Here is a 24260-nt window from a genome sequence, read left to right as displayed (position 1 = left end):
CTCACCTGTTTTGTTTTTGACAGGGTCTTGCTCTGACACCCAGGCTGGAAGCACAGTGGTGCAACCACAGCTCACTGCAGCTTCAACCTCCTAGGCTCAAGCAATCCTCCTGCTTCAGCCTCCCGAGTAGCTGGGACAACAGACGAACATCACCACACCCGGCCAATTTTTAAATTTTCTGTAGAGACAGGATTTCATCATGTTGCCCAGGCTGGTCTTGAACTCCTGGCTCAGGGGATCCATCTGCCTCCACCTCCCAAAGTGGCAGGATTGCAGGCGTGAGCCACAGCTCACCTGTTTTAAGTCATTTGTTGCAGCCGAGAAAATAAAGGTCTGGGCATGTACAAAAGCTCCTCTGGGTGTTTAATTCTAAGTCAAATTCCAGTGACTATGTCTGCTCCCACTGATAGAAGCAAATGCAGTAAGGGTTTCAGATCAAAACCATGATCTTTAAATAAAACTACAATTTACTGTATACGTGCGCATGCTGGGCATTGTATGTAATTTCATTTAATCCTCACAACTACCCTGTGAAGTTGGTTATTTTCCTTTTATTTTTGAGACAGATTCTTGCTCTGTCGCCCAGGCTGGAGTGCAGCAGCACAATCTCAGCTCACTGCAACCTCCACCTCCCGGGTTCAAGCGATTCTCCTGTGGTCCCGAGTAGCTGGGATCACAGGCATGCGCCACCATGCCTGGCTAATTTTTGTATTTTTTGTAGAGATGGGGGTCTCCCTATGTTGCCCAGGCTGGTCTCGAACTCCTGGGTTCATGTGATCCTTCTGTCTTGGCCTCCCGATGTGTTGGGATTATAGACGTGAGACACTGCACTGGGCCCCCTCTTTGTCTTTCAAAAAGAAGGGTCAGACTCTCCTCATTTCTCCCTGTGAGTGCTGCTGACTCGGCAGCCCGGCAGCCTTCTCTACACACTCCTGTGTACACCTTCCTTTACTGTCTGTCTCCATCCCACCTTCACACTTTCCACTGAGCCATGGGTGCTGACTACTCTAGGAGGGGTGGGCAGTCCTTCCTGCCAAGCCTGGGTTTCTAACTTTGTGGCTACAAAACTCCAGGGGAAGGGAGAGGAACAGGAAGGGGGAAGAGAAGTTAACATGCTTAAAAAAAAAAAGAAATTTTTTTTTTTTTTTTTAAAGAGACAGGGTCTCACTGTGTTGTCCATGCTGGTCTTGAACTCCTGGGCTCAAGTGATCCTCCCATCTCAGCTTACAGGTGTGACAGAGGCTCTTGATTGGGGAAATTGTCTTACAGATCGGAATCTGCATAACGCCCCAGGATTCCAGCATGAGTGCTAAGGGTGCTCATTCCTCTCACCCTCCTACAAGGCCACTCACCACCAGGGCTCAGCTCGGCACTGAGGAGCTGACCCATCGTGGCAGGTACAGCAGTTAGGGGTAAAAAGAAAAAGAAAAAAATCCATGAACATCAGCCTTAGTGGCTTAGCAGACTTTTTAGGAGTGTGAAATTTATCTGTGTATTACTAGAGAGCGAAAACATCATTCACTTATTAAAAAAAAAAGAGAGGAGAAAACCAGAGTCCTATGAGAATGTCTTAATTTTCATCTTTTGGAAATATATTTTTCATTTTTATTTCCACCATACAAAAATGTGAAATATCTAACAATGATCTATCTGAAGTGGATGGAGCGAAGCAGCGCCATGAGCATTTGTCGTTGCTGTGATCTGTTTCAACAGAGAATGGGCTGGGACATGTTGTAGATTTGCACAATTTCACACACACACACACACACACACATACACACACACGCTGCCGTACCCCGAGAACGCCATCCAAACAAACGAACAGAGACTCTGGAAAGTGAACACAGCGCCACGCATAAGAACAGAAGTTAACCTTTTTACTCATACATCCCCCATCAGAAACTCACGTCTTAGGAGAAAGGAACTCTACATAAATATGCCCAAAGGCCAGGGCACACGGCAAGCCCCCTCATGGGTGGGCGTGAGTGGACATCTTCCTGATGGAAGGACAAGCGTGAGAGCGTCATGTTTCCAGGCAGCTATGGTGGGAAGAAGGGAGGTACAACCGATTTCTCCACTGGGAGACTAACCGAGGGCTGCAACCACCTCAAAATCTCAGTGCGAGAAGATGCACAGGCAGGAGAGTACACCCCCAAATTCATGATCATGGCAGCCGGAACGTCAACCCTTTTTGCAGATTTCACAGCCAACACTCCCCATCAGGCAGGTTCTTAAACACACTGGGTCATGACAGGAAAGGCCTCACATGAGCAACATGGAATTCACTGGTTAAGCAAGTACACATTCACGACAGCCTGCAACCCTGATGAATGTCAACGTCAACACACAGTTAGATTAAAAAGCAAAAAAAACCACAGCCACAAAAATGAAACCTGTTTTTTCCCCCCCAGGAGACAGCTTGGTTTCCAACCCTTCCCATACCACATTTGATTAAGTTAAATACAGTATGGCTTCCAAATGTGCCACCTGGCTCTTGCTCACAGCGACAGCACCAGCGGTTTGCTGCCCTCACATCTTGGTTACCATGTGTCAGGAACTTCAAAGAGTGTGGCAGGGCTGTTCATTGAGATGCTTCCTGGTGGGAAAGAATGAAACAATATGAACAGTAGGACGGCACCTTGAGGAGAGCATGACATGACCAGCAGAGACAGAGGGCCTGTGATGGCTGCAGATGGGGCCAGCGTCTGGCTAAACAGCTGTACTGGAAAGAGTCCACAGACAGGTCTTGTCTAGGGAGGGCAGTGCCCAGCATGGGAAGGTGAAACCACAGAAATATCATGGGGTTGGGGGGGGGCGGAAGAAGCACCTCCCTGCTTCCAGCATCTATCTATTTCACAGGAGTTAAACTGTAGCCATGCACAGTATTCCTCACTGAGCACCATGCTGGATTCTTTGCTGGCAATACAGTGGGCATTTAATTCATATAATCTTCATTAAAAGCCCACCAAGGTGGTAACACTACCCCATTTTACAGATGCAAGAACAGATTGAGAGAAGTGGGGTAATATGACCAGATGTACAGAGCTAGCAAGTGGCTGAGATGAGGTTTGAATCCTCCCACAGCACCAAGATCCCTGCCAAAGTCCCCAAGAAACTGAGTTTCTCTGTCTTGTGCTGTGGCTCTGCCTAGGTGAGAGATCTCAGGAGGGCAGCTGTAGGGCAGAGGGAAGCCAACCAGTGGGGGTTCCAATATCTCAACAGGGGCAAAAGAAGGTTGCAGCTTTTTCCAGCTTTGGCAAAGCTGGCTGGGGTCCTCTTCTTGGGTTGAAAAGATCTCTTCCATGACAAAGCTTCACCCCAATGTCAGAAGCCCTTCTTTTTTATTCATGCCACTTTCTACAATAGGAGCAGCCACGGCCAGCAACTGAGCCGGGACTGGACTTCAGTGAAAGTGAGGGAAGTCAGGAAAGACCATGTTCATAATGGAAAGTGTGGCACGACCAGGCATCAGCTGCACAAGTGGTGCCATGTGTTAAGACATAAAGTAGGGCTGGCGGGGAAAACTGGCAGTCTCTCTTCTAGCTGCTAACACCAAGATTTTAGAAAGGGAGAGAAGTCTTTGATGATACCTCCAATGGGAAATAACTTTTAAATACAGAGGGGGTGCAGTGTCTTACAAACTAGGGAATCATATCACTGAGTTCAGAGTGGTTATCATCAGTAACAGGGATGCCTAAAGATAACGAGGTCTAAACACAAGAAAAAACATGAAGAGAATTTCAGCTAACATGAGAATTTCCTCTTCTGATCATTTACTGTGATAAGATCCAGGGAGTTAGGATGAGGAGACCGGGAAAGGGTAACCGGAATCTTTCTGCCCTGGGTCTCATCGCTCTGAACAGGCATGTTCTGGGACTCACAGTAAAGATGGTGAGACCACTCCGGAGAAGTGAATATAGGCAGGAGATGATCCACTGAAAAGGACTCATGGGGTCCAGTGAAGTACCGCAAGGGGCCTGTGATAACCTGCAGCTAGCCTGGCCTTCCCAGTCACACACTGATACAATAAACACATAACTCTATGAAAAGAAACATTCATTAAGGGCACTTTTATAATTCACATATGAAAGAAATATTGCAGTAGCCAATTAGCCATTCTAAAGGTAAAAGTTACAATGCCAAATGTGGGGAACTGAGGTAAATTAAATCCAGCTCAGAGGAAAAAGGAAGATAAATTGCTAAAAGCAACTGCACTGCAATACTTGTAATCTGCACCTGCCATTAGTTGGCGTGTGTGTGAGTGCACAGTGATCAGACACACAGGAAGTGGTTCCATGAAGAGCTAACAGGAAATAATGGAATAAGCAAAAAGTTCTGGAGTAAGGCAAGTCAAGTTGGACCATTTTACTAGCTGGATGACCTTGAACAGGTCTCACTGCTTCGTCTAAGATGGACCTAGTATTATTTTATGCTGTACAGGACTTCTGTGATACAGCAAAGTTGCTGGGTAAGTTTTTAATGAATGCTAGGTCTCTTCCCCTTATCAATAAGCTGACCCAACATGGAACATGGCTGTTCCCCAGGAAGCCAACAGTCTATAATCAAAAAGATGCCAGTTTCCACTGTCTACCTGTGCAGCTGCTGAGCGAGAATGATGTGTACAGAGGGGCCAGAACTGTAGGAGCCATCTACAGGAGACCCAGACCAGAGGGGAAATGAAGGCCACTATCAGTGTTCTTTCCAGCACCTTCCAGAAAGGGAGAACTGTAGATCAACAAAGGGCCAGTCTCAAAACTGATGGATAAGAAGGTATGGTTTTTAAAAAGCAGCAGCTACGGTCAGCTTTCCACATAACGAATTTTCACAGCCCGGTTTTACTGGAGTGTAAGGAATCATTTAGGAACAACTTTTCTTTTTAAACAGATACTTGGCTGTGTGTGGTGGCTCATGCCTGTAATCCCAGTACTTTAGGAGGCTGATGAGGGAAGGCTTGAGCCCAGGAGTTTGAGACCAGCCTGGGCAACACAGGGAGACCCTGTCTCTACAAAAAATTTAAAAATTTACCAGGTGTGGTGGCACACACCTGTGGTCCCAGCTACCTAGGAGGCTGAGGTGGGAGGATCACTTGAGCCCAGGATATCAAGGCTGCAGTGAGCTGTGATAGTGCTACTGCATTCCAGCCTGGGTGGGTGACAGAGTGAAACTGTCTCAAAAAAAAAGAGGGAGGGAGGGAAGGAAGGAGGGAGGGAAGGAAAGAAGAGAGGGAGGGAGGGAGGAACGGAAGGAGGGAGGAAGGGAGGGAGGGAGATACTTAAGAACATCTGCCTCTTGCTACAGTGGACATTAATCCATAGCTTGCATTACATACAAAGATTAACTTGAATTGTACATTTTAATTGTAAAACCTAAAACTCTAAAACTTCTGAAAGAAAACATAGAAGAAAATATTTGCAGCTTAGAGTTATGCAAAGATTTTTTAGATATGACACCAAAGGCAAAATCCAAGGGGAAAAATCTGATAAACTGGACTTCATCAAAATTTAAAACTTCCACTCTTCAAAAGACACTGTTAAAATAATGAAAAGAGGCTGGCTGTGGTGGCTTATGCCTGTAATCCCAGCACTTTGGGAGGCTGAGGCCAGTGGATCACGAGGTCAGGTGTTCGAGACCAGCCTGGCCAACATGGTGAAACCCATCTCTACTAAAAAAGTACAAAAATTAGCTGGGCATGGTGGCAGGCACCTGTAATCCCAGCTACTCAGGAGGCTGAAGCAGGAGAATCGCTTGAACCCAGGAGGCAGAGGTTGCAGTAAGCCGAGATCGTGCCACTGCACTCCAGCCTGGGTGACAAAGCAAGACTCTGTCTCAAAAACAACAAAAACAACAACAAACCACCACCACCAACAACAATAAAATGCAAAGAAAAACCAATCTAGAAGAATATATTTGTGAAATGCTTAAAAGGACTTGTATCCAGAATCTATAAAGAACTCTCAAAATGCAGTCAGAAAATAAACAACCCTAGAAAAAAGGGAAAAAATGAAAAGATATTTCACCAAATAAGAAATCTGGATGGCAAAAAATCACAGGAAAAGATGCTTATTAGTCATTAGGGAAATAAAAACCAAAGCCACAATGAGATACCACTACATACCCATTAGAACTGCTGAACAAATAAGCACAAGGGGTGTGTATCAATATCAAGTATTGGTGAAGGTGCAGAGTGAGCTGAAGCCTTGTATACTGCTGGGGGGAATCCAAAATGGTGACGCCACTTTGGAAAAGAGTGTATCAATTTCTTATGAAGTTAAATATACAGTTACCATATGACCCAGCAATCCCACTCCTGGATATTTACCCAAAGAAAATGAAAACTTAATTCATACAAAAACCTGTACACAAATATTTGTAGCAGCTTGATTCTCGATTGCCAAAAACTGGCAACAACCTAAATGTCCTTCCCCTGGGTGATGGATAAATAATGATACCTGCATACAGTGGAATACTACTTAGCAGTAAAATGGAGTGAACTGAGGATACACACACCACCACAAATCGCAAATGCATCATGCTAAATGAAAGAAGTTAAATGAAAGGCTCAAAAGGCTAACTATCACATGATTCCAGGTATATGACATTCTGGAAAAGACAAAATCGCAGGGACAGAAAGAAGACCAATGGCTGCTGGGATCTGTGTGGGGGTTGGGGGAAGGATCAACTCCAAAGGGGCATGAGGGAAATTTCTGGAGTGATGGAGTTCTATATCTTGATCATAGTGGTGGTTATATGACTGTACACACATGTCAAAACTTATCAAATTGTATACCTGAAAGTGATGACTTTCATTGGGTACAATTATATCTTATTGAAGCTGACCTGGCAAAAGATATTAAAAACAATGTTTTAAAAGAAAACCAACAAAATTTTAATATGAAATACTATGCTTATAGTTAAGATTATTTGACCAAGAGTTTCTAAAGGGGAAAATGCAGGATACAAGCTGCATATAGGGCATGAGTTTGGCCGCAGAGCAAGAATTCTTGTTACCAAAGCATCAAGTGGGGGGCTGGGGGGCTTGTCTCCTATTTTTCTGCATTTTCCAAATTCTCATGCTGAGTACGTTATTTTTGTTAACCAAAACAACAAAAAACTAAAAGATGGGGAACACAAAAGTTGAATATTTCTGCTTTTCTCCCCTTTACCTAACTGGAATTGAAATGGAGAAACTTCAAGGGGTAAGGCATTGCTTTTTCCAGGTGAATCCCAAATGGAATCTAAGAAGCTGCACAGGACACTGGAAGCTTCCCATTGTATCCTCTTCCACAGAGTGGACATCTGTACACAGGAAGGTCGTTTGGGAAACTGCACACAAGTTTCTAACTAGGAAACACTCAAGGGGGTATGCCCTGGGGCCAGTTTCCCACACTAAGAAGGTGAGCCCCCTCCATGCAAGCTGATGACATCCTGGAGTTGCCAGGAGGAACAGGGAGGGTACAAATGCGCACTGAGTGCCCTGCCTCTGCCTCACTGCATGGCAGCCCACACCTCCTTTGCCACGTTCACTGCAAACCACACTTGAACATAGTAATTAAAAGGCTCTTTGGGAGGTCGCTCGGCTGCCTGAGCCTGGTCTCTCAGGTGACCGACAGCAGCAGCTGTAGATCTTGTTTCTGACTTTAAGGAGACCAGTAACAGCATGAGGAGACTGCTGCTCTAAGTAGGTTCTAAATTTTTATACTTACCCCTCAGCGTTTCAGCTTGAAAAGTTCAGCAAGTTAGTCAAGACTCCAATAAAACTCCAGGTTCTTTGGCAAACACTTAAAAGGCCTAACGTGTTGTTTTAAATGTTAGGGGAAGAAAGACTTTGAACAATGTCTCTATTTACAGGACAAAAAATAACCAGGAATAGTCAATGTATCTCCTTTGGGCATGCCTCTGTAAACACCATCTAACTAAGGTGGCTGATGGAATCTGCTGCTAGGGACCAGCCAGCAGTATTTTCAGAATTGTCAGCCCGGGCAGCATCAGACCATCCATGCGGCCCTGAGATTCTCCAGAGAAGTGAGGGAGTGGGCAACGTTTCTCTAGGCCCCAGGAACACATCAACAAGAATAAGTATGTGACAGAAATCCTTCAATTAAATATGACCTGGGAAAACAGCCACACTTCCTAAAGACATTTTATTCCAGCATTAATGGCATGCAGACTAGTTTTCCTTTGTGTACCAACCAAGTATGTACCTAGAACTGCTCGGATGGAAAGTGGCTGGCACTATCAATCAACACAGTCATATCAACAGAAAAGGAGGGGCCTTACGCTGTACATTCACCTCCTGAAAATAGGATCAAAACAACCACACTTAAGAGAAAAATATTTGCTGAGTACATAGTATATACATAAACTAGAAGCCCTGAAGGAGAGTGGTTACTTGGCTTTCCCTCCCTCCCTCCCCTCTCTCTTTTTGTTTCTTTCTTGAGACGGAGTCTTGGAGTCTTGCTCTGTCACCCAGGCTGGAGTGCAGTGGCGCCATCTGGGCTCACTGCAACCCCAGCCTCCCAGGCTCAAGAGAGTCTCCTGCCTCAGCCTCCCAAGTAGCTGGGAGCACCACCATTCCCAGCTAATTTTTGTATTTTTAGTAGAGACAGGGTTTCGCCATGTTAGCCAGGCTGGTCTTGAACTCCCGACCCAAGGTCATGGACTAACAGGTGTGAGCCACCATGTCCAGCCCACTTGGATTTCTATCGAATGACTTTATCACATGAAAGTCTAGATTGGTAATTGTTTCTGATGTAGAACAGCTGCAAGAAACACTCACCTGTGTAATGAATCCTTCATTTCCTCTAAAGTCTGGATGAGTTTCCCCATCCTCCCACATGTCAGTTAGATACTTTTAAGTCTGCAACTCTAAGCCTTAGTTTGCTCTGTACAACTGGGAAAGAGTATTTGCACCTTACTGCATGTTTAAAAGGTCTAGACAAGACAACAAAGGATGTTCCTAGCACGCTGTCTAATAGTATAAACCCAATAAATAGTCCTTTCTTCCACTATTTATGTCATTTTGTTATCTGGGGTTGGGTCTAGTACTTAATTCTTAGTGTATCTTTGATATCAAAATGTATACTACGAGTTCACATGTTTGGGTCAAGAAAAAAATCAAAAGAAAAGGAACAGATACAAAGAGATAACTTTTTTTTTTTTTTGAGACAGAGTTTCACTCTTGTAACCCAGGCTGGAGTGCAATGGCATGATCTCAGCTCACTGCAACCTCCACCTCCCTGGTTCAAGCAATTCTCCTGCCTCAGCCTCCCGAGTAGCTGGGATTACAGGTGTGCACCACCATGCCAGGCTAATTTTTGTATTTTTAGTAGAGACGGGGTTTTGCCATGTTGGCCAGGCTGGTCTTGAACTCTTGACCTCAGGTGATCTGCCCACCTTGCCCTCCAAAACTGCTGGGATTATAGGCCTGAGCCACTGTACCCGGCGAGATTAAATTTTTAAAAATTTGTTTTGTGTCATATTTGTTGAGCACCAGTTGTTCTGGGATTGCTACAACATAGGATATTCCAGCGTCCTAATTTTTGCTACTTCCTCCTTGGAGAACAGAAAATACCCACAGGTAGCACCCTGTCTTTTATGTCTTTCATGCCCTCACTGCCAGTGCTGGGCCCCCAAGCCCCCAAGGATCTGTTGAGTACCTGCTGAGATGCTTTTCTGAGTGCTGGAGCTCAGACGCAATGCCTCAGCACCATTTTGGGTTGGACAGACTTTGTCGCGCCATGCCTAGCACTATAATACAGTTCCCGCCACCACCCGAACCAGACCCTCGCGGCTCCTGGCACACTCTAAATACTCTGAGAGTTTAATGCAGACCCTTAACAGGGCTTGACTTTGTACTCTCACTCATTATGGGACCTTATTAAAGTAAATGAGCAAGCCAAATTGGTTGATTCCACACGTTCCGCACCTGATATCCTGACCTACATCCTGCTGATACTAATAGGATTAAACACTGAAAACAAACAGGGTGGAAAGGATCCATTAAGTTTCCACCAGGCGCCGTCAGGGGTCTTGCTCGATGAATGGTGCTCCAGAAGAACGCTCGATTCACTCAAGTTCTCTGATTGAATTAAAAGTTGTCAAGATGTCTCTTTCTCTCTCTCTCTCTCTCTTTTTTTTTTTGGCAGTGCTGACAAAGAAGTACAAAATCTACAATTTTTTTTAGCTCAAATCTTGTGGCAGTGACAGCTTTTCTGTCAATGGGAGGAAAAAAACCCTTATTTTAATTACAGTATTATAAATTCAAAACCCTAAATAACTTATAGAACATTTTCACTTAAAACAATGAAAGCTATAAAAGGAGCTAATCTATTAATGCAGTCTATTATTAGTTATTTTAATTTTAATATTTTTCAGATTATGCTGATATAGAAGGGAAAAACGAAAAGCTTGTCCCTGAGAAGTAATAAACTAAAAAAATCCAGAAGAGACAGATATGAAGGACAGGAACACAAGTGGGGAAACCCCCCTGCCCCTCTAAGTCCTGCTCAGTACAATCTCTAGAAATCATGCTGACATTCATTATTTTAACATTTGTTAAGCACATGAAACATGACAGTGGTAATAAACATATGAAATTTGAAGACTAAGGATGCTACAGATTAAAAATTTCTCTGACACTTTTTCTTTCTTTTTTTTCTTGAGACAAGGTCTCACTGTGTCCCCCAGGTTGGAGTGCACTGATGCAATCATAGCTCACTGCAGTCAAAACTCCGAGGCTCAAGCGATCCCCCCTGATTCAGCACCCTGAGTACCTGGGACTACAAGCCCTGAGGTGCAGCTAATATTTAATTTTTTTTTTTTTTTTTGTAGAGAAAAGGTCTCACTATATTGCCCAGGCTAGTCTCAAACTCCTGGGCTGAAGCCATCCTCCTGCTTCAGCTTCCCAGAGTGGTGGGACTATAGTTGCGAGCTACCATGCCTGGCCCCCTCCAATAGTTAATTCAGGGAAAGGAGAGGAGGCCCTACTTTTTTTGATATGATATAGATGCAGGCAGAAATATCTAAATAGGGTTATAATCAACCCAAATCTTTTTTTTCAACTATCATAAATTACCACAAAAATTTTGTTCCATGTGAAAAAAGATTACCTAATGAATGAATAAGTAATTTGGAACTTTAGGTAAAGAAAATGGACACTCATTCACACACGTAAATAGAGGAGGTGCATTGCAGTACAAGAATTTCTTTTCTAGATTAATGGTTGTAAATGTTCCCAATCAAATATTAGTTAATAAGGCAACATTGTCCTTTGAAAAATAATTTGAGAAATGACAATAATTTTGTTTCTGTTACTAATTTTTTCCTCTGATTGCTAAATGATCTAACAACTACCCATTGTTCTCCTTATGTTTGTTTTCTAGTGTAAATTTGGTAGACTTAATTATGGGTGATAATAGTAGTATTTTTGAGGGATGACAACCTTGTGCATTTCAATGCATAATTATGAAAGCACTCTTGACAAATGAATTGATCACCTGCACAAAATAGGCATGGGTGTAAATGCAGGTCAATCAAATGGAAGATCAATCATGTTAAGCAATATTTTCCATAGTTCTTTTGAGAGATATTCAGAGAAACAACAAGGAAAGTAAGTTTTAAATAATATTGGAGATGCTATATTTAAAAACATACTAAGTACATTTTTTGTTTGTTTTTAACCACAAGATTTCTTAATGCAATGAACAGACCAATGTGCAGTGAATTTCTTGGAGGCAACTGTGTAGTTCACTGTTGAATGTATTTGGCAAGAAGACATTTTTGCAGTTATCTTGTGGGACTAGGATAATGTGGGATGGATTCAGAAAATCTGAATTTAAGAGTATACAGCTCTGATGAACCACATTATCTATTACTTCTAGCCGGTTTAAGATCTGTCTTTCTAGGAAAAAGAAATGAATTTTAGATGATTTGTATACTACATGTAGAATGGCCCATTGTAAAAGTTTAAAAACCCTCCCTTATCCTCTTTTTCCCAAAAGCATATTAATTCTTTTGCCTTGAGAATGAATAATGGTTTTTCATCACTTCAAACATGATTGAATAACCTACGAAGACCCAAATACAGTGGGAAAGACAGAAGAGAGTCCCAATTCATTGGTTATTGATTATAGCTCTGCTGATTTTGTGCCATCCCATCTTGGTCACTTTTATGGGTTCTAATATATTCCATCTGTTGAGCACCTATCTCTCTGCGTCTTTGAGCTGATGAACTGACACTGAACACGTGGACTCTAATTAGTTCTTTTACAGTTTCCTGGAGTATGCTCTTACCTGTTTATCTGAAATCTCATGGCCTCTTGACAGCTTTTTACTATCTACATTGTTACACATAATTCAAAGATAGAGAAAACACAATGAACATTTAGATCAACTAACTCATACTACAAAAGAAGAAATGCAACATATTACTTCTTTTCTACTCCTGCCCATGTGACTTTGCAATGTAATAACGATTCTTTGAAACTTCGCTGATTTCTACAGTCTCCAGACCTAAATTCTCCAAAGTGATGCCTTCAAACTACTGCTTAGGACATGGCCTGTCCCTGGAGGAGAGTGAGGTGCCCCCCAGTCCCTGCCACTCACATAGAAACATTTATGGGAATAGGACTAAGCTAAAAATTTCATAAGGCAATAAAGTATTTCTGAGCCAGTGCTAGCATTGTTTCACATCTCTGTATTCCAAGACTTAGCTTTGCAGCTGTTGCCTAACACAGAGAAAGCCCTCAGTCTCTTTGTGTTAGAGGAACAATCAGAAATACAGATAAATAAATTGAAAGCAACAGCTAGAGTACATTATATAATCAGAGCTAATTGTCAACAATACAAACTGTATACCTTGAAGGACATGGTCTAAAATTTATTTTTTTAAGGTAGAAAAAGGATTATCTTCTTTACTATATTTCCAAAAAGCATGATTAAGCCCTCATCCATTTCTGTACCTGTGAATGTGCTTTGGCATTATACTTACACAGCATCAGATATTTTATACTCTGCATAATTAGTGGACAGCTGTGCACCTTTGATTTGATATTATACCATCAGTATTCAACAGTTACTTTAACCACTACTGAAATATTTTAAATCCACTGCCATTTAATCATAGCAATTATCCTGTCTGCAGAAGTTTCCAGTGACGGAGAACTACCCTGTGATTGACAACCAATGACGAATAGCTTTTTTTTTTTTTTTGACACTAAGTTTGGCTAACAAGATTCTTCACATTTCTTTGCTTTGCCTTGCCAAGTGTAAAAACTGTAAGTCTTCTGGCTGACATTTGACTTGGTGAAATTATAATTGTCTCATTGGTTGTGGCTCTGTTAGAAAAAAAAATTATTATATATATATAATCAGCTGTCAGCTCAGATGAATTTCTCAGCTATATTGCTTACTTTTGTTTGTCACAGAATTAACTGGAAAATTTATTTTTCTCTTTAATCTCCCTTAGAACATAATAATTGAATCCATTTCCCACCACAAAACTCTTATCTCCTGCTTTGTTTTTTTATAAAGAGAAACTTTAGCACAAAATACATATGGCCCAAAGACATGTTGAAACATACACTGAATATACTCTACAAAATTGTAAATATATTGTTACACTGGGAGAGTCAGGTTAAACTAGCATTTAATATGTTACTATGATGGTATATTGGTTGCTGTTTTTTTCTTCAACATAAAGCATGCAACTTAGGATTATATGTTAATTGAAAAGTTGTAAAATGAATATGACTGTATATTAGAACCTGGTATGTTTTTCTGATTTAGTAGGTCATATGGGCATGCCAGGGGATAAGCTAGGTGATATGTCAAATGTCCTACAGCCGTATAGGTAGTTTTCAGATCATGTAGAGGGAGCACCACAACGCCTTCTGCAAACAAGAGTTTCCCATATGTTCATTTAATTTGCATAGATTTCGCTATATGCCTTTCTGCCAAAAGGAAAGATAATGGGATAGGGATGATGTAAATGATGATGGTTAAAGCCCCAGTTAAAGTATTAACTATGATCCAATTTTAAGCATGATCTAATAATCCCCTATGAGGTACCTACTATTATCTCCATAAACAAAATAAATCTAGGTGCCTAAACAAACTCAAGTCACAAAACATATTTTTCCTTAAATAGTAAAAAAAATATAATGCATGTTTCAATTAAATAACTATCTTTGTTTCTCGCTTCTATAATATGCTTCTCCCTGCACAGATCTCCCCCCTTGCCTCACATAATGCTTGAAAGATAAGTCTTGGTTCAGTACTCAATCCTTTAAATGTTAATCCGACTGGGCCAGTGCACCTAAATAATTAATAAATGTCCTCCTAAACCCCATGAGTCTATCTAATTACTTAAAAATCCCGCTACAGGATTGCAGGTGTGAGCCACCGCGCCCAGCCCAACTCATTAATCAGAGAGGAATAGATCAGCCTGGCGTGGTGGCTCACACTTGTGATCCAGGGACTTTGGATGGCAGAGCACTGGGGATCACTTGAGCCTAGGAGATCCAGACAGGCCTGGGCAACATGGTGAAACTCGGTCTCTCCTTTTTTTTTTTTTTTTTGAGGAGGAGTTTGGCTCTTCTTGCCCAGGCTGGATTGCAGAGGGGAGGTCTTGGCTCAACGGGCCTCTGCCTCCTGGGTTTGGGTGGTTGTCCTGCCACAGCCTCCCGAGTGGCTGGGATTGGACGCGTAAGCCACCATGCCCAGCTCATTTTGTTTTTTGTTTGTTTTTGTTTTTGTTGTTAGAGATGCGGTTTCTCCATGTTCATAAGGCTGGTCTCAAACTCCCCAGATCAGGTTATCCGCCCGCCTCGGCGTCTGGAGGTGCTGGGATTGCAGGCGTGAGCCAGCGCGCAAGGCCCAATTTATTAATCACAAAGGAATAGCGCGGGGGATCGCTTGAGCCTAGGAGTTCCAGACAGGCCGGGGCAACATGGTGAAACCTGGTTTCTCTTTTTATTTTTTGTTTTGAGGCAGTTTCGCTCTTGTTGCCCGGCTGGAGTGCAATGGCATGGTGTCGGCTCCCGGTGGCCTCCGCCTCTTGGTCCTGGGTTTGGATCATTCTCCTGCCTCAGCCTCCCGAGCGGCTGGGATTGCAGGCATGAGCCACCCTGCCCGGCTCGTTTTTTTTTTTTTTTTGGTACAGACGGAGTTTCTCCATGTCAGGCTGGTCTCAAACTCCTGACCTCAGGTTATCCACCCGCCTCAGACTCCCGGGGTGCTAGCATTGCAGGCGTGAGCCACCGGGGTGCTGGGATTGCAGGCGTGAGCCACTGCGCCCGGCCGAATTGTTTAATCAGAAACGAATAGATGGGCCTGGAGTGGCGGCTCACGCTTGTGATCCCAGGACTTTGGATGGCGGAGTGCTGGGGATCGCTTGAGCCTAGGAGTTCCAGACAGGCCTGGGCAACATGGTGAAACCTGGTCTCGATTTTTTGTTTTGTTTTTGTTTGTTTGTTTGTTTGAGGTGGAGTTTCGCTCTTGTTGCCCAGGCTGGAGTGCAGTGGCGCGGTCTCAGCTCCCCGCGGCCTCCGCCTCCCGGGTTTGGGTGACTCTCCTGCCTCAGCCTCCCAAGTGGCTGAGATTGCAGGCATGAGCCGCCATACCTGGCAAATTTTGTACTTTCTTTTTTTTTTGGTACAGACGGGGTTTCTCCCTTCGTCAGGGTAGTCTCAAACTCCTGACCTCAGGTTACCCCCGCACCTCGGCCTCCCAGGGTGCTGGGATTGCAGGCATGAGCCACCATGCCCAGCTTTTTCTTTTTTAGTAGAGACAGTTTTCTCCATGTTGGTCAGGCTGGTCTCAAACTCCCGACCTCAGGTTATCCGCCCGCCTAGGCCTCCCGGGGTGCTGGGATTGCAGGAGTGAGTCACCGCGCCGGGCCCAGTTTATTAATCAGAAAGGAACAGATCGGCCTGGCGTGGCGGCTCATGCTTGTGATCCCAGGACTTCGGACGGCGGAGCGCGGCGGATCGCTTGAGCCTAGGAGTTCCAGGCCGGCCTGGGCAACATGGTGAAACCCAGTCTCTCTACCTCTTTTTTTTTTTTTTTTTTTTCTGAGAGGGAGTTTCGCTCTTGTTGCCCAGGCTGGAGTGCAGTGGCAGGATCTCAGCCCCCCGCAGCTTCGACCACCCGGGTTTGGGTGGTTCTTCTGCCTCAGCCTCCCGAGTGGCTGGGATTGCAGGCGTGAGCCACCAGGCCCGGCTACTTTTGTATTTTGTATTTTTTGGTAGAGATGGGGTTTCTCCATGCTGGTCAGGCTGGCCTCAATCTGACCTCAGGTTATCCACCCGCCTCGGCCTCCCGGGGTGCTAGGATCCCAGGCATGAGCCACCGCGCCCGGCCGAATTTTTAATCAGACAGGAACAGATCGCCTGGCGTCATGGCTCACGGTTGTGATCCCAGGACTTTGGATGGCTGAGCGGTGCGAATCGCTTGAGCCTAGGAGATCCAGACCAGCCTGGGCAACATGGTGAAACCTGTTTTTTTTTTTTTTTTGAGGCAGAGTTTCCCTCTTGTTGCCCAGGCTGGAGTGCAGTGGCGCGGTCTCAGCTCGCTGGGCCTCCACCTCCCGGGTTTGGGTGGTTCGCCTGCTTCAGCCTCCTGAGTGGCTGGGATTGCAGGCGTGAGCCACCATGCCTGGCTACTTTTTTATTTATTTATTTTGGTAGAGACGGGGTTCCTCCATGTTGGTCGGGCTGATCTCCAGCTCACCTCCGGTGATCCACCAGCCTCGGCCTCCCGGTGTTTTGGGATTGCAGGCGTGAGTCACTGCGCCTGGCCGGAAACCCAGTTTCTTAACGAGAAAACAAAACAATACCCACAGATTAGCGGGGCCTGGTGGGCCCTGCGGGTAGTCCCAGCTACTCTGAAGGCTGATGCAGGAGGATTGCTTGAGCCCAGGGTGGAGGTGGCAGTGAGCCATGATGGCACTGCTGCAGTCCAGACTGGGCGACAGAGCGGGACTCTGTCTCAGGAAAAGAGAAAGGAAAAAAGAAAAAAGGAAGTACATAAAATTGCTGAATCAAGGAACAGCTTGACAGTATATTATTGAGAGAAATAGAGGCAAAGGTTAGCAGACACCAATGTTCACTTAGTGGAACTGCAGGTGTCCCCAGACAGGAGGCCGCTGCTTTTCCAAAAGAAATCTATTATTGATCAAAAAAAAAAAAAAAAGTTGGTTTGTTACAATATACAAATAGCTGAAATTTATATAGCCACGACCCTCTTCTAGCACTGCTCTAAGCCTTTTCCTGCTCTGAAATAGCTACTATTGTTACTTCCATTGTAGAGAAAACAGATGCCAGAAGTTGTTGTGCAAGGACTAGGGAAACTGACTATGAAATTGACTTGTTGTTAGTTTCGGACTTAAAGGTTCTTCCTGCTCTGCTCTTTACATTGCCACATTTTGGTTAACATACCTCTTAAAATACTGGTCCTTTTTGTATTTGGAGGGACTTCTCTTGCAGTTTGAAGTTTTTTTTTACACTAAGCATTTGGTCAGAAAATCATCTGCATTTTATGTCAGTTTAAGTTTAGACATTGTTCAATTAGGAATGTAAATATGAGCAAATAGTTATCTGATTGAAATAGATAACCTAGAAAAAAAATCACTTATGAGAAAGTCAAGAAAATGTGAACTCTAGATTTGTGGCTATTTTCAGAATATTAATTTTTTGGTATTTAATGGCATTGTGAATATATTTGTTTTTAAAAATTCCTTGTCTTCTACAGTTACATACAAGGTAATTTAAAAAATGATATGATGTATAGGTTTTATTTCAAAATAATTAAGAGGAAGAAGGAATGTATATAAATGAAGTGGGAATATAAATGAAACAAAACTGGCCGTGGCCAGGTGTGGTGGCTCACACCTGTAATCCCAGCACTTTGAGAGACCGAGGCAGGTGGATCACATGAGGTCAGGAGTTCAAGACCAGCCTGACCAACGTGGTGAAACACCATCTCTACTAAAAATACAACAGTTAGCCGGATGTGGTGCCAGGTGCCTGTAATCCCAGCTACTTGGGAGGCTGAGGCAGGAGAATCGCTTGAACCTGGGAGGCGGAAGTTGCAGTGAGCCAAGATCACGCCACTGCACTCCAGCCTGGGCAACCACAGCAAAATCCCACCTTTAAAAAAATAAACAAAAAAAACAAAAACCAAAAACCTGTCCATGCCATGAATGAAAAATTGTTGATGATGTGTATATGTAGGGCAATTACATTATTTTTCTCAACTTTTTTTAGGTTTGAAACTTTTTATTGAACACGTGCACACGTCCCTTGATAACTGGGGCTGCTTCCCCATTATTCTTGTAGTAGCCCTTCTGATTTTCACTTCATCTTCTGTCTTAGAGATTCTGGATTTTTTGTGTGTGTATGTGTGGCAATTTCAAGTATGTCTTTGCAAGGACTATCCAGCATGTCTGCCTACTCAGCCATATTATCAGAAACAGAAATAGTTTCCAGATTCTGTTCTTGTCCTGTTTAGACTTTTTAAGTTCCCAGAACAGTCACCTTCCACCAGACACTCTGATGTTGGAAGACAAAGCATATTTTGTAAGTGGCATGGTTTCTGGGCTCCAATTGAGAGTCACAGCTTTCAACAATCCAAAAATAGCTTACTGTGACTCACCATATGTAGAAAGATGGAGATTATTAAAAAAAGAAAACCTTAATTTACTATGTGACCTCTAAGTATCTCGGCTGAAAATTGTAAAGATAGAAAGGTAAATCAAAAGATACAGAGACTGTAATCATGCACTTAATGAAGTGCTAAATCAAAATATATTTGGCATATGTGAAAGAGTTTAATTTTATCCCATTTTTTACTAGCACTATAGGTATTTGCAAGTACATACAAAACTACAGTGTTACATATAAACTACCAAAAAATAACTTAAGAAATGAGACTAATCTAGCAACTTTATTTAAAAGTTTATCTTAAGGGAATAATGAAGGATGTCCATACAAAAGGATTTAGCCATGACATGAGACTGTTCTTCCTGGCAAATCAATGGAAATTATTAAATGTGCAAAAGGGAACTGTTGGGATAAATTGTAACACCTTCATATGATCGTATATCATAACCTTTTTAAATGATATTGAAGAGTTGCATATATTGACTTAAACACATATTCATAACACATCACTGAATAGGAGAAATACGGGCCAGCAAAGAACAAAGAGTTGGTCCAATTTCTACAAAAAAAAGAAGACTAATAGCATGACAGCAGGGAAGAGGGAATATGTCAACGTACGTGTGTATATGTATATATATGCATAGCAAGTATGAACTTGAAAGGATATATATCAAATTGTTTACACAGATTACCTCAGAGAGGTAAATAACTGGCCTTTGGTGTTCTGTGTTCCACAGACTCTGAATTTTCTTTTTTTTATTTAAATAGAGACGGGATCTTAGCCAGGAGCAGTGGCTCACACCTGTAATCCCAGCACTTTGGGAGGCTGAGGAGGGCGGATTGCTTAAGGCCAGGAGTTCAAGACCAATCTGGCCAACATGGCAAAACTCTGTCTCTACTAAAAATTCAAAAATTAGCCAGGTGCAGTGGCTTATGCCTATAACTCCAGGTACTCGGGGGGCTGAGGCATAAGAATTGCTTGAACCAGGAGGTGGAGGTTGCAGTGAGCAGAGATCGCACCACTGCACTCCAGCTTGGGCAACAGACCGAGACTCTGTCAAAAAATAAAAACAAAACAAAACAACAACAACAAAACAGTAATAAAGAGAAAATCTTATGGACAGGAGCAATGTCTCATGCCTGTAATCCCAGTGCTTTGGGAGGCCAAGATGGGAGAATCGCTTGAGGCCAGGAGTTCAAGACTAGCATGGGCAACATAGCAAGACCTTTTGTCTACAAAAAGTTTAAAAATTAGCCAGGCATAGTAGTGCATGCTTATACTCCCAGCTACCTGGGAGGCTGAGGTGGGAGGATCACTTGAGCATGAGAGTTGGAGGTTGCAGTGAACTGTGATCACACCACTGGGAAGCCATGACCCCATCCCTGCCTCCTTCCTCTGTCCTATGCTAGCAATAAATAAGTTTCCCAGCCACAAAGAATTATTAGAACCTCCTCCCCATGTGCCACCTCCAACCACCGCTAGGTATGAGACGGGGTGGCCCTACCCTCTGGAATATACAAAACCTTACATGGACACAATGTATACACTGGGGAAGGGGGGCCACCCCAGCAGCCCGTGCCCTCACCTGGTCCACAGTTAGCCCCACTGTCCTGCCTCAGCTACCTCTCTGAATAAGAAGATTGGAGCCCCCCTGAGGGAAAAGTTGCTATGATGAGAGTAAGGAGGCCATCAGGCCTCCTCCAAACAAACCAACTCCACCAGCCTCTGGCTCTTCAATAACAATCAATATCATCCAGAAATTTAAGGACTCAGCTCTGGTCAAGGTGGCAAAGGGTCTGTTTGTCTTTCCCCAGTAGACAGTAGAAAGCACACTGTGTATGATTTCAGTTGTTTTAATGTCACAGGACATAATCCCAAAAGTCCCTGTGGACCTATCTCTTCTGTTTTTGTCTGCTGTCTCTCTGTTGGTCAGGGTAGTTTCTATTTTCAGGTTCACCAGTTCTCTCCTCTCTCCTTTCCACTCTGTTGTAGAGCCTGTCTACTGAGCTATTTATTTCAATTCTTTCATTTTGTTTTGAAATTTTATTTGAGATGGAATCTCGCTCTGTCACCCAGGCTGGAGTGCAGTGGCATGATCTCCGCTCACTGCAAACTCCACCTCCCAGGCTCAAGTGATTCTTCTGCCTCAGCCTCCCAAGTAGTTGGGATTGTAGGCGCCTGCCACCACACCTGGCTGAGTTTTATATTTTTAGTAGAGACAAGGCTTCATCATGTTGGCCAGGCTGGTCTCAAACTCCTGACCTCAGGTGATCTGCCCACCCTGGCCTCTCAAAGTGCTGGGATTACAGGTGCAATTATTTCATGTTTTTATTCTTTTTTTTTTAAGACAGAGTCTCGCACTGTCGCCCAGGCTGGAGTGCAGTGGTGCCGTCTCAGCTCACTGCAAGCTCTGCCTCCCGGGTTCACGCCATTCTCCTGCCTCAGTCTCCCAAGCAGCTGGGACTACAGGCACCCACCACCACACCCGGCTAATTTTTTTGTATTTTTAGTAGAGACTGGGTTTCACCGTGTTAGCCAGGATAGTCTCGATCTCCTGACCTCATGACCCACCCACTTTGGTTTCCCAAAGGGCTGGGATTACAGGCGTGAGCCATCGTGCCTGGCCTCATGTTTTTATTCTTAAAATTTTCATTTGATTTTTCTTTATGTCTTCTATTTTACTTCTATTTTTCTACCCTTTCTTTTGATTCAGGCATTCATGTAATTGCTCACTGGGGCATTTTCATGGGATGTGCCTTAAAATTCTCTTGTTAGGGAGCCCTGGGTCCACATTTTTTTCCTGTGGTGTTTTCCTAGAGTTGGGTGGTTACTGTCTAAAAGTTTTCTGGCTTGTTGGGCTGATCCTTTACTGGGGCTTTTTTTTTTTTTTTCCTCTATTTCCATTACCATTTCCAGGTTGATTATTCTTCAGTGCCAACTATAGAATACATGAGATGACAAAACCACCCAAGTCCCAGGGGCCTTAGCCAGCCTGCCTTTCTCCACCTTTCATATTCATCTTATTTTTGTTTGAAATATAACTTCCAGGATTGTTATCTACACTTAATAGGAGAAGCAGAGAAAGGTGTTTACTCCATTTTGTCTGGAAGTGGAAGTCCATTATTTTTATTTTTTAAAGTATTTTATTTTATTTAATAATCAGCAGTACTAGTAGTTTGACAAAGCAGAAAGTGCATGCGTTTCCCTTTCAGTGTTAACTTTGAACACCTGGCTGTCTCTCTCCATGCATATTTGTGGAGATAAGTGTTGGGCATTGTAGTAAGGCGAAAAGAGAGTTGAACAGATGAATGGATGAAGAGACAGAAAGAAAACTGGCATTGTTTAGTAATAAATAGATTTAATGATGTAACAAAATTAACGTTACTCAAATTTAAAAAGAAAAATTAACTAGAGAACTAAAGAAATTGCTGTTCTTCAGGAGAACTATACTGAACAAGAGAAAATTCTTGTTTTGGAATATTTCTCTAAGAGTGAAAGAAAAAAGGTAAGCCAGTTATGAGAGACTCACTGTGTTTGTGCCCACATGATTAGACATCAACCTTGCTTACGTTTCTTCTCCCTCTCTTTTGTCCTCTATGGACTGTTTTTTAAAATGTTGTAAAATTATTTTTACTTTGTCAAGATTTACTTATTTAAATTTTTGTCTGGACCCATATTCCTGTAACTGTTTTTGTCAATTTAACAATTTAACATTTAAATTCTCATTATATCATGTGTTCTACATTGATCAATTAAGTGTTCCAACCACCCTCTTACAAGGACAAAAAAGAAAAATATGTCTGGTCTTAACAACAATGCAGTAAGCCAAAAAAGAAAAATAAAATGTATAAAGATTGGGGGAAAAAAAACAGCCCTCATTACCATTCGTCCAGTAGTAATTTTATTCCCTAGTTCTTCATTGTGATCCTTCCTTTTTTGTTGGGTGGGGGCGGGGTGGATTTAAGTACCAAGTAGTTAAAATGTTCTCTCAACCTGCATCTTGGATAATGAGAAGTGTTCTTCTCTTTGTTTTTGCATGTTTGAGAATCCCTACTAAATTTATTAGCTCCATAATACATTTTTGTTCCCAGAGTAATTCATAGCTTTTCATCTCTCTTTTTAAAAAAATCATGTTGGGTGGTGTGTGCATTTCATTAAATTTGTGTCCTTATTGAATTACTCTATAGTGCAAGCATTTTTAGAAGATTTCTTGTATTCGTTAGATCTTAGCTTTCCCAGAATGTGTTCTTCCTTTGATGTTTTTCATGCCATGTTCTTTCTGTCCTGTACTGGTGTTATTTCTGTGCATAATGATAATGACAGGATGCTTTTTAAAAAATATTATTGATCCTAACATGGCTGGTTTTAGCCAGAACTCTAATTGGCTGTGATTAGTACAGATGGGTTCTTGTAGACACTCCTCCAAAAATATTTGTGACATTTGTCTTCTCTTGTAAGCTGCATTTAATGCATTTGATGCTGCATTCTCTGTTCCTTTTTAATAGCAGTGGCCTTGGGGTGGGGGGGGGTGGGAGAACCTGTCTAAGAAAACCTTTAGCTCTTTGTTGTAGGCCTGAAGACTGTTCTTTCCCCTCTCAACTTTGAATAAATACTCCTGGGGTCTCATTCTCCCAACTCTACACGTTACCTCAAAAATTGGGAGGCCCCCGGCAGCCCCTCCCAGTGTCTGCAGGAGAGTAGTGTATAAGGGCTTCTGCTCTTGATGGTGTATTTCCTTGATTTTTCCTCTCAAGCTGCCTACTCTACCTGTATCTCCCCATCTTTTAACAATGCCTATTAAATGATGGCCCATCAGCATTGTTACTGTCATTCCTAAACTGATTTTCAAAGGATTCTTTTCTTTTTTCTATCAGAGATAAATCATTTAGGAAGAGATCATTTGAATATTCTTGTTTATAAGCCGAAGAAGGGTTTCCAAAGATGAATAGTTTGAAGATTGACAAAAATGGGGATGATTTGTGAGAGTGAATGCCTGGAGAGTATCAGAGAACACCCAGAATGTACAATAAGAGGATACATGGAAGGGCAACTTTTCCTTTGAGACAGGAAGGGAAGGACATATGGATGAAATGAGTGAATTTATACAAGTTGGATTTCCTCTCGATGGCTTCTTCTTCAGGTAACCACAAAGTCTGAGCACTGTCAAAAATAATTCTTGGGCCAGGCATCGACTCTTAGTGGATTGCCTGAGCTGAGGAGTTCGAGACCAGCCTGGGCAACATGGTGAAACCCCATCTCTGGTAAAAATACAAAAAAAATTAGCCAGGCATGGTGGCCTGTGCCTGTAATCTCAGCTACTTGGGAGGCTGAAGCACAAGAACCACTTGAACCTGGGTGGTGGAGGCTGCAGTGAGCTGAGATCCTGCCACTGCACTCCAGCCTGGGTGACAGAGCAAGACTGTCTCCAAAAAAAAAGGGGGCATGGTGGCCAGTGCCTGTAATCCCAGCACTTTGGGAGGTCGAGGTGGGTGGATCACCTGAGGTTGGGAGTTCAAGACCATACTGGCCAACATGTTGAAAAGTTGTCTTTACTAAAAATACAAAAAATTAGCTGGGTGTGGTGGCGGGCATCTGTAATC

General features: G+C 43.0%; 1 protein-coding gene across 1 annotated transcript in view; it reads left to right on the top strand.

Moving 5' to 3' along the window:
- Positions 1 to 24260, top strand: part of LOC112131881 (programmed cell death 6-interacting protein-like) — an 81986-nt gene that overhangs the window by 7296 nt on the left and 50430 nt on the right. Inside the window, 2 exon segments of the mRNA XM_063716335.1 lie at positions 1270 to 1397; positions 4545 to 4638. Of these exon segments, the coding sequence (XP_063572405.1) occupies positions 1270 to 1397; positions 4545 to 4638 (222 nt within the window).

The sequence above is a fragment of the Pongo abelii genome, chromosome 16, assembly GCF_028885655.2.
Source record: "Pongo abelii isolate AG06213 chromosome 16, NHGRI_mPonAbe1-v2.0_pri, whole genome shotgun sequence".
Lineage (NCBI taxonomy): Eukaryota > Metazoa > Chordata > Mammalia > Primates > Hominidae > Pongo > Pongo abelii.
Note: the sequence above shows the minus strand (reverse complement) of the source record. Positions and strands in the feature narration are given on the sequence as shown.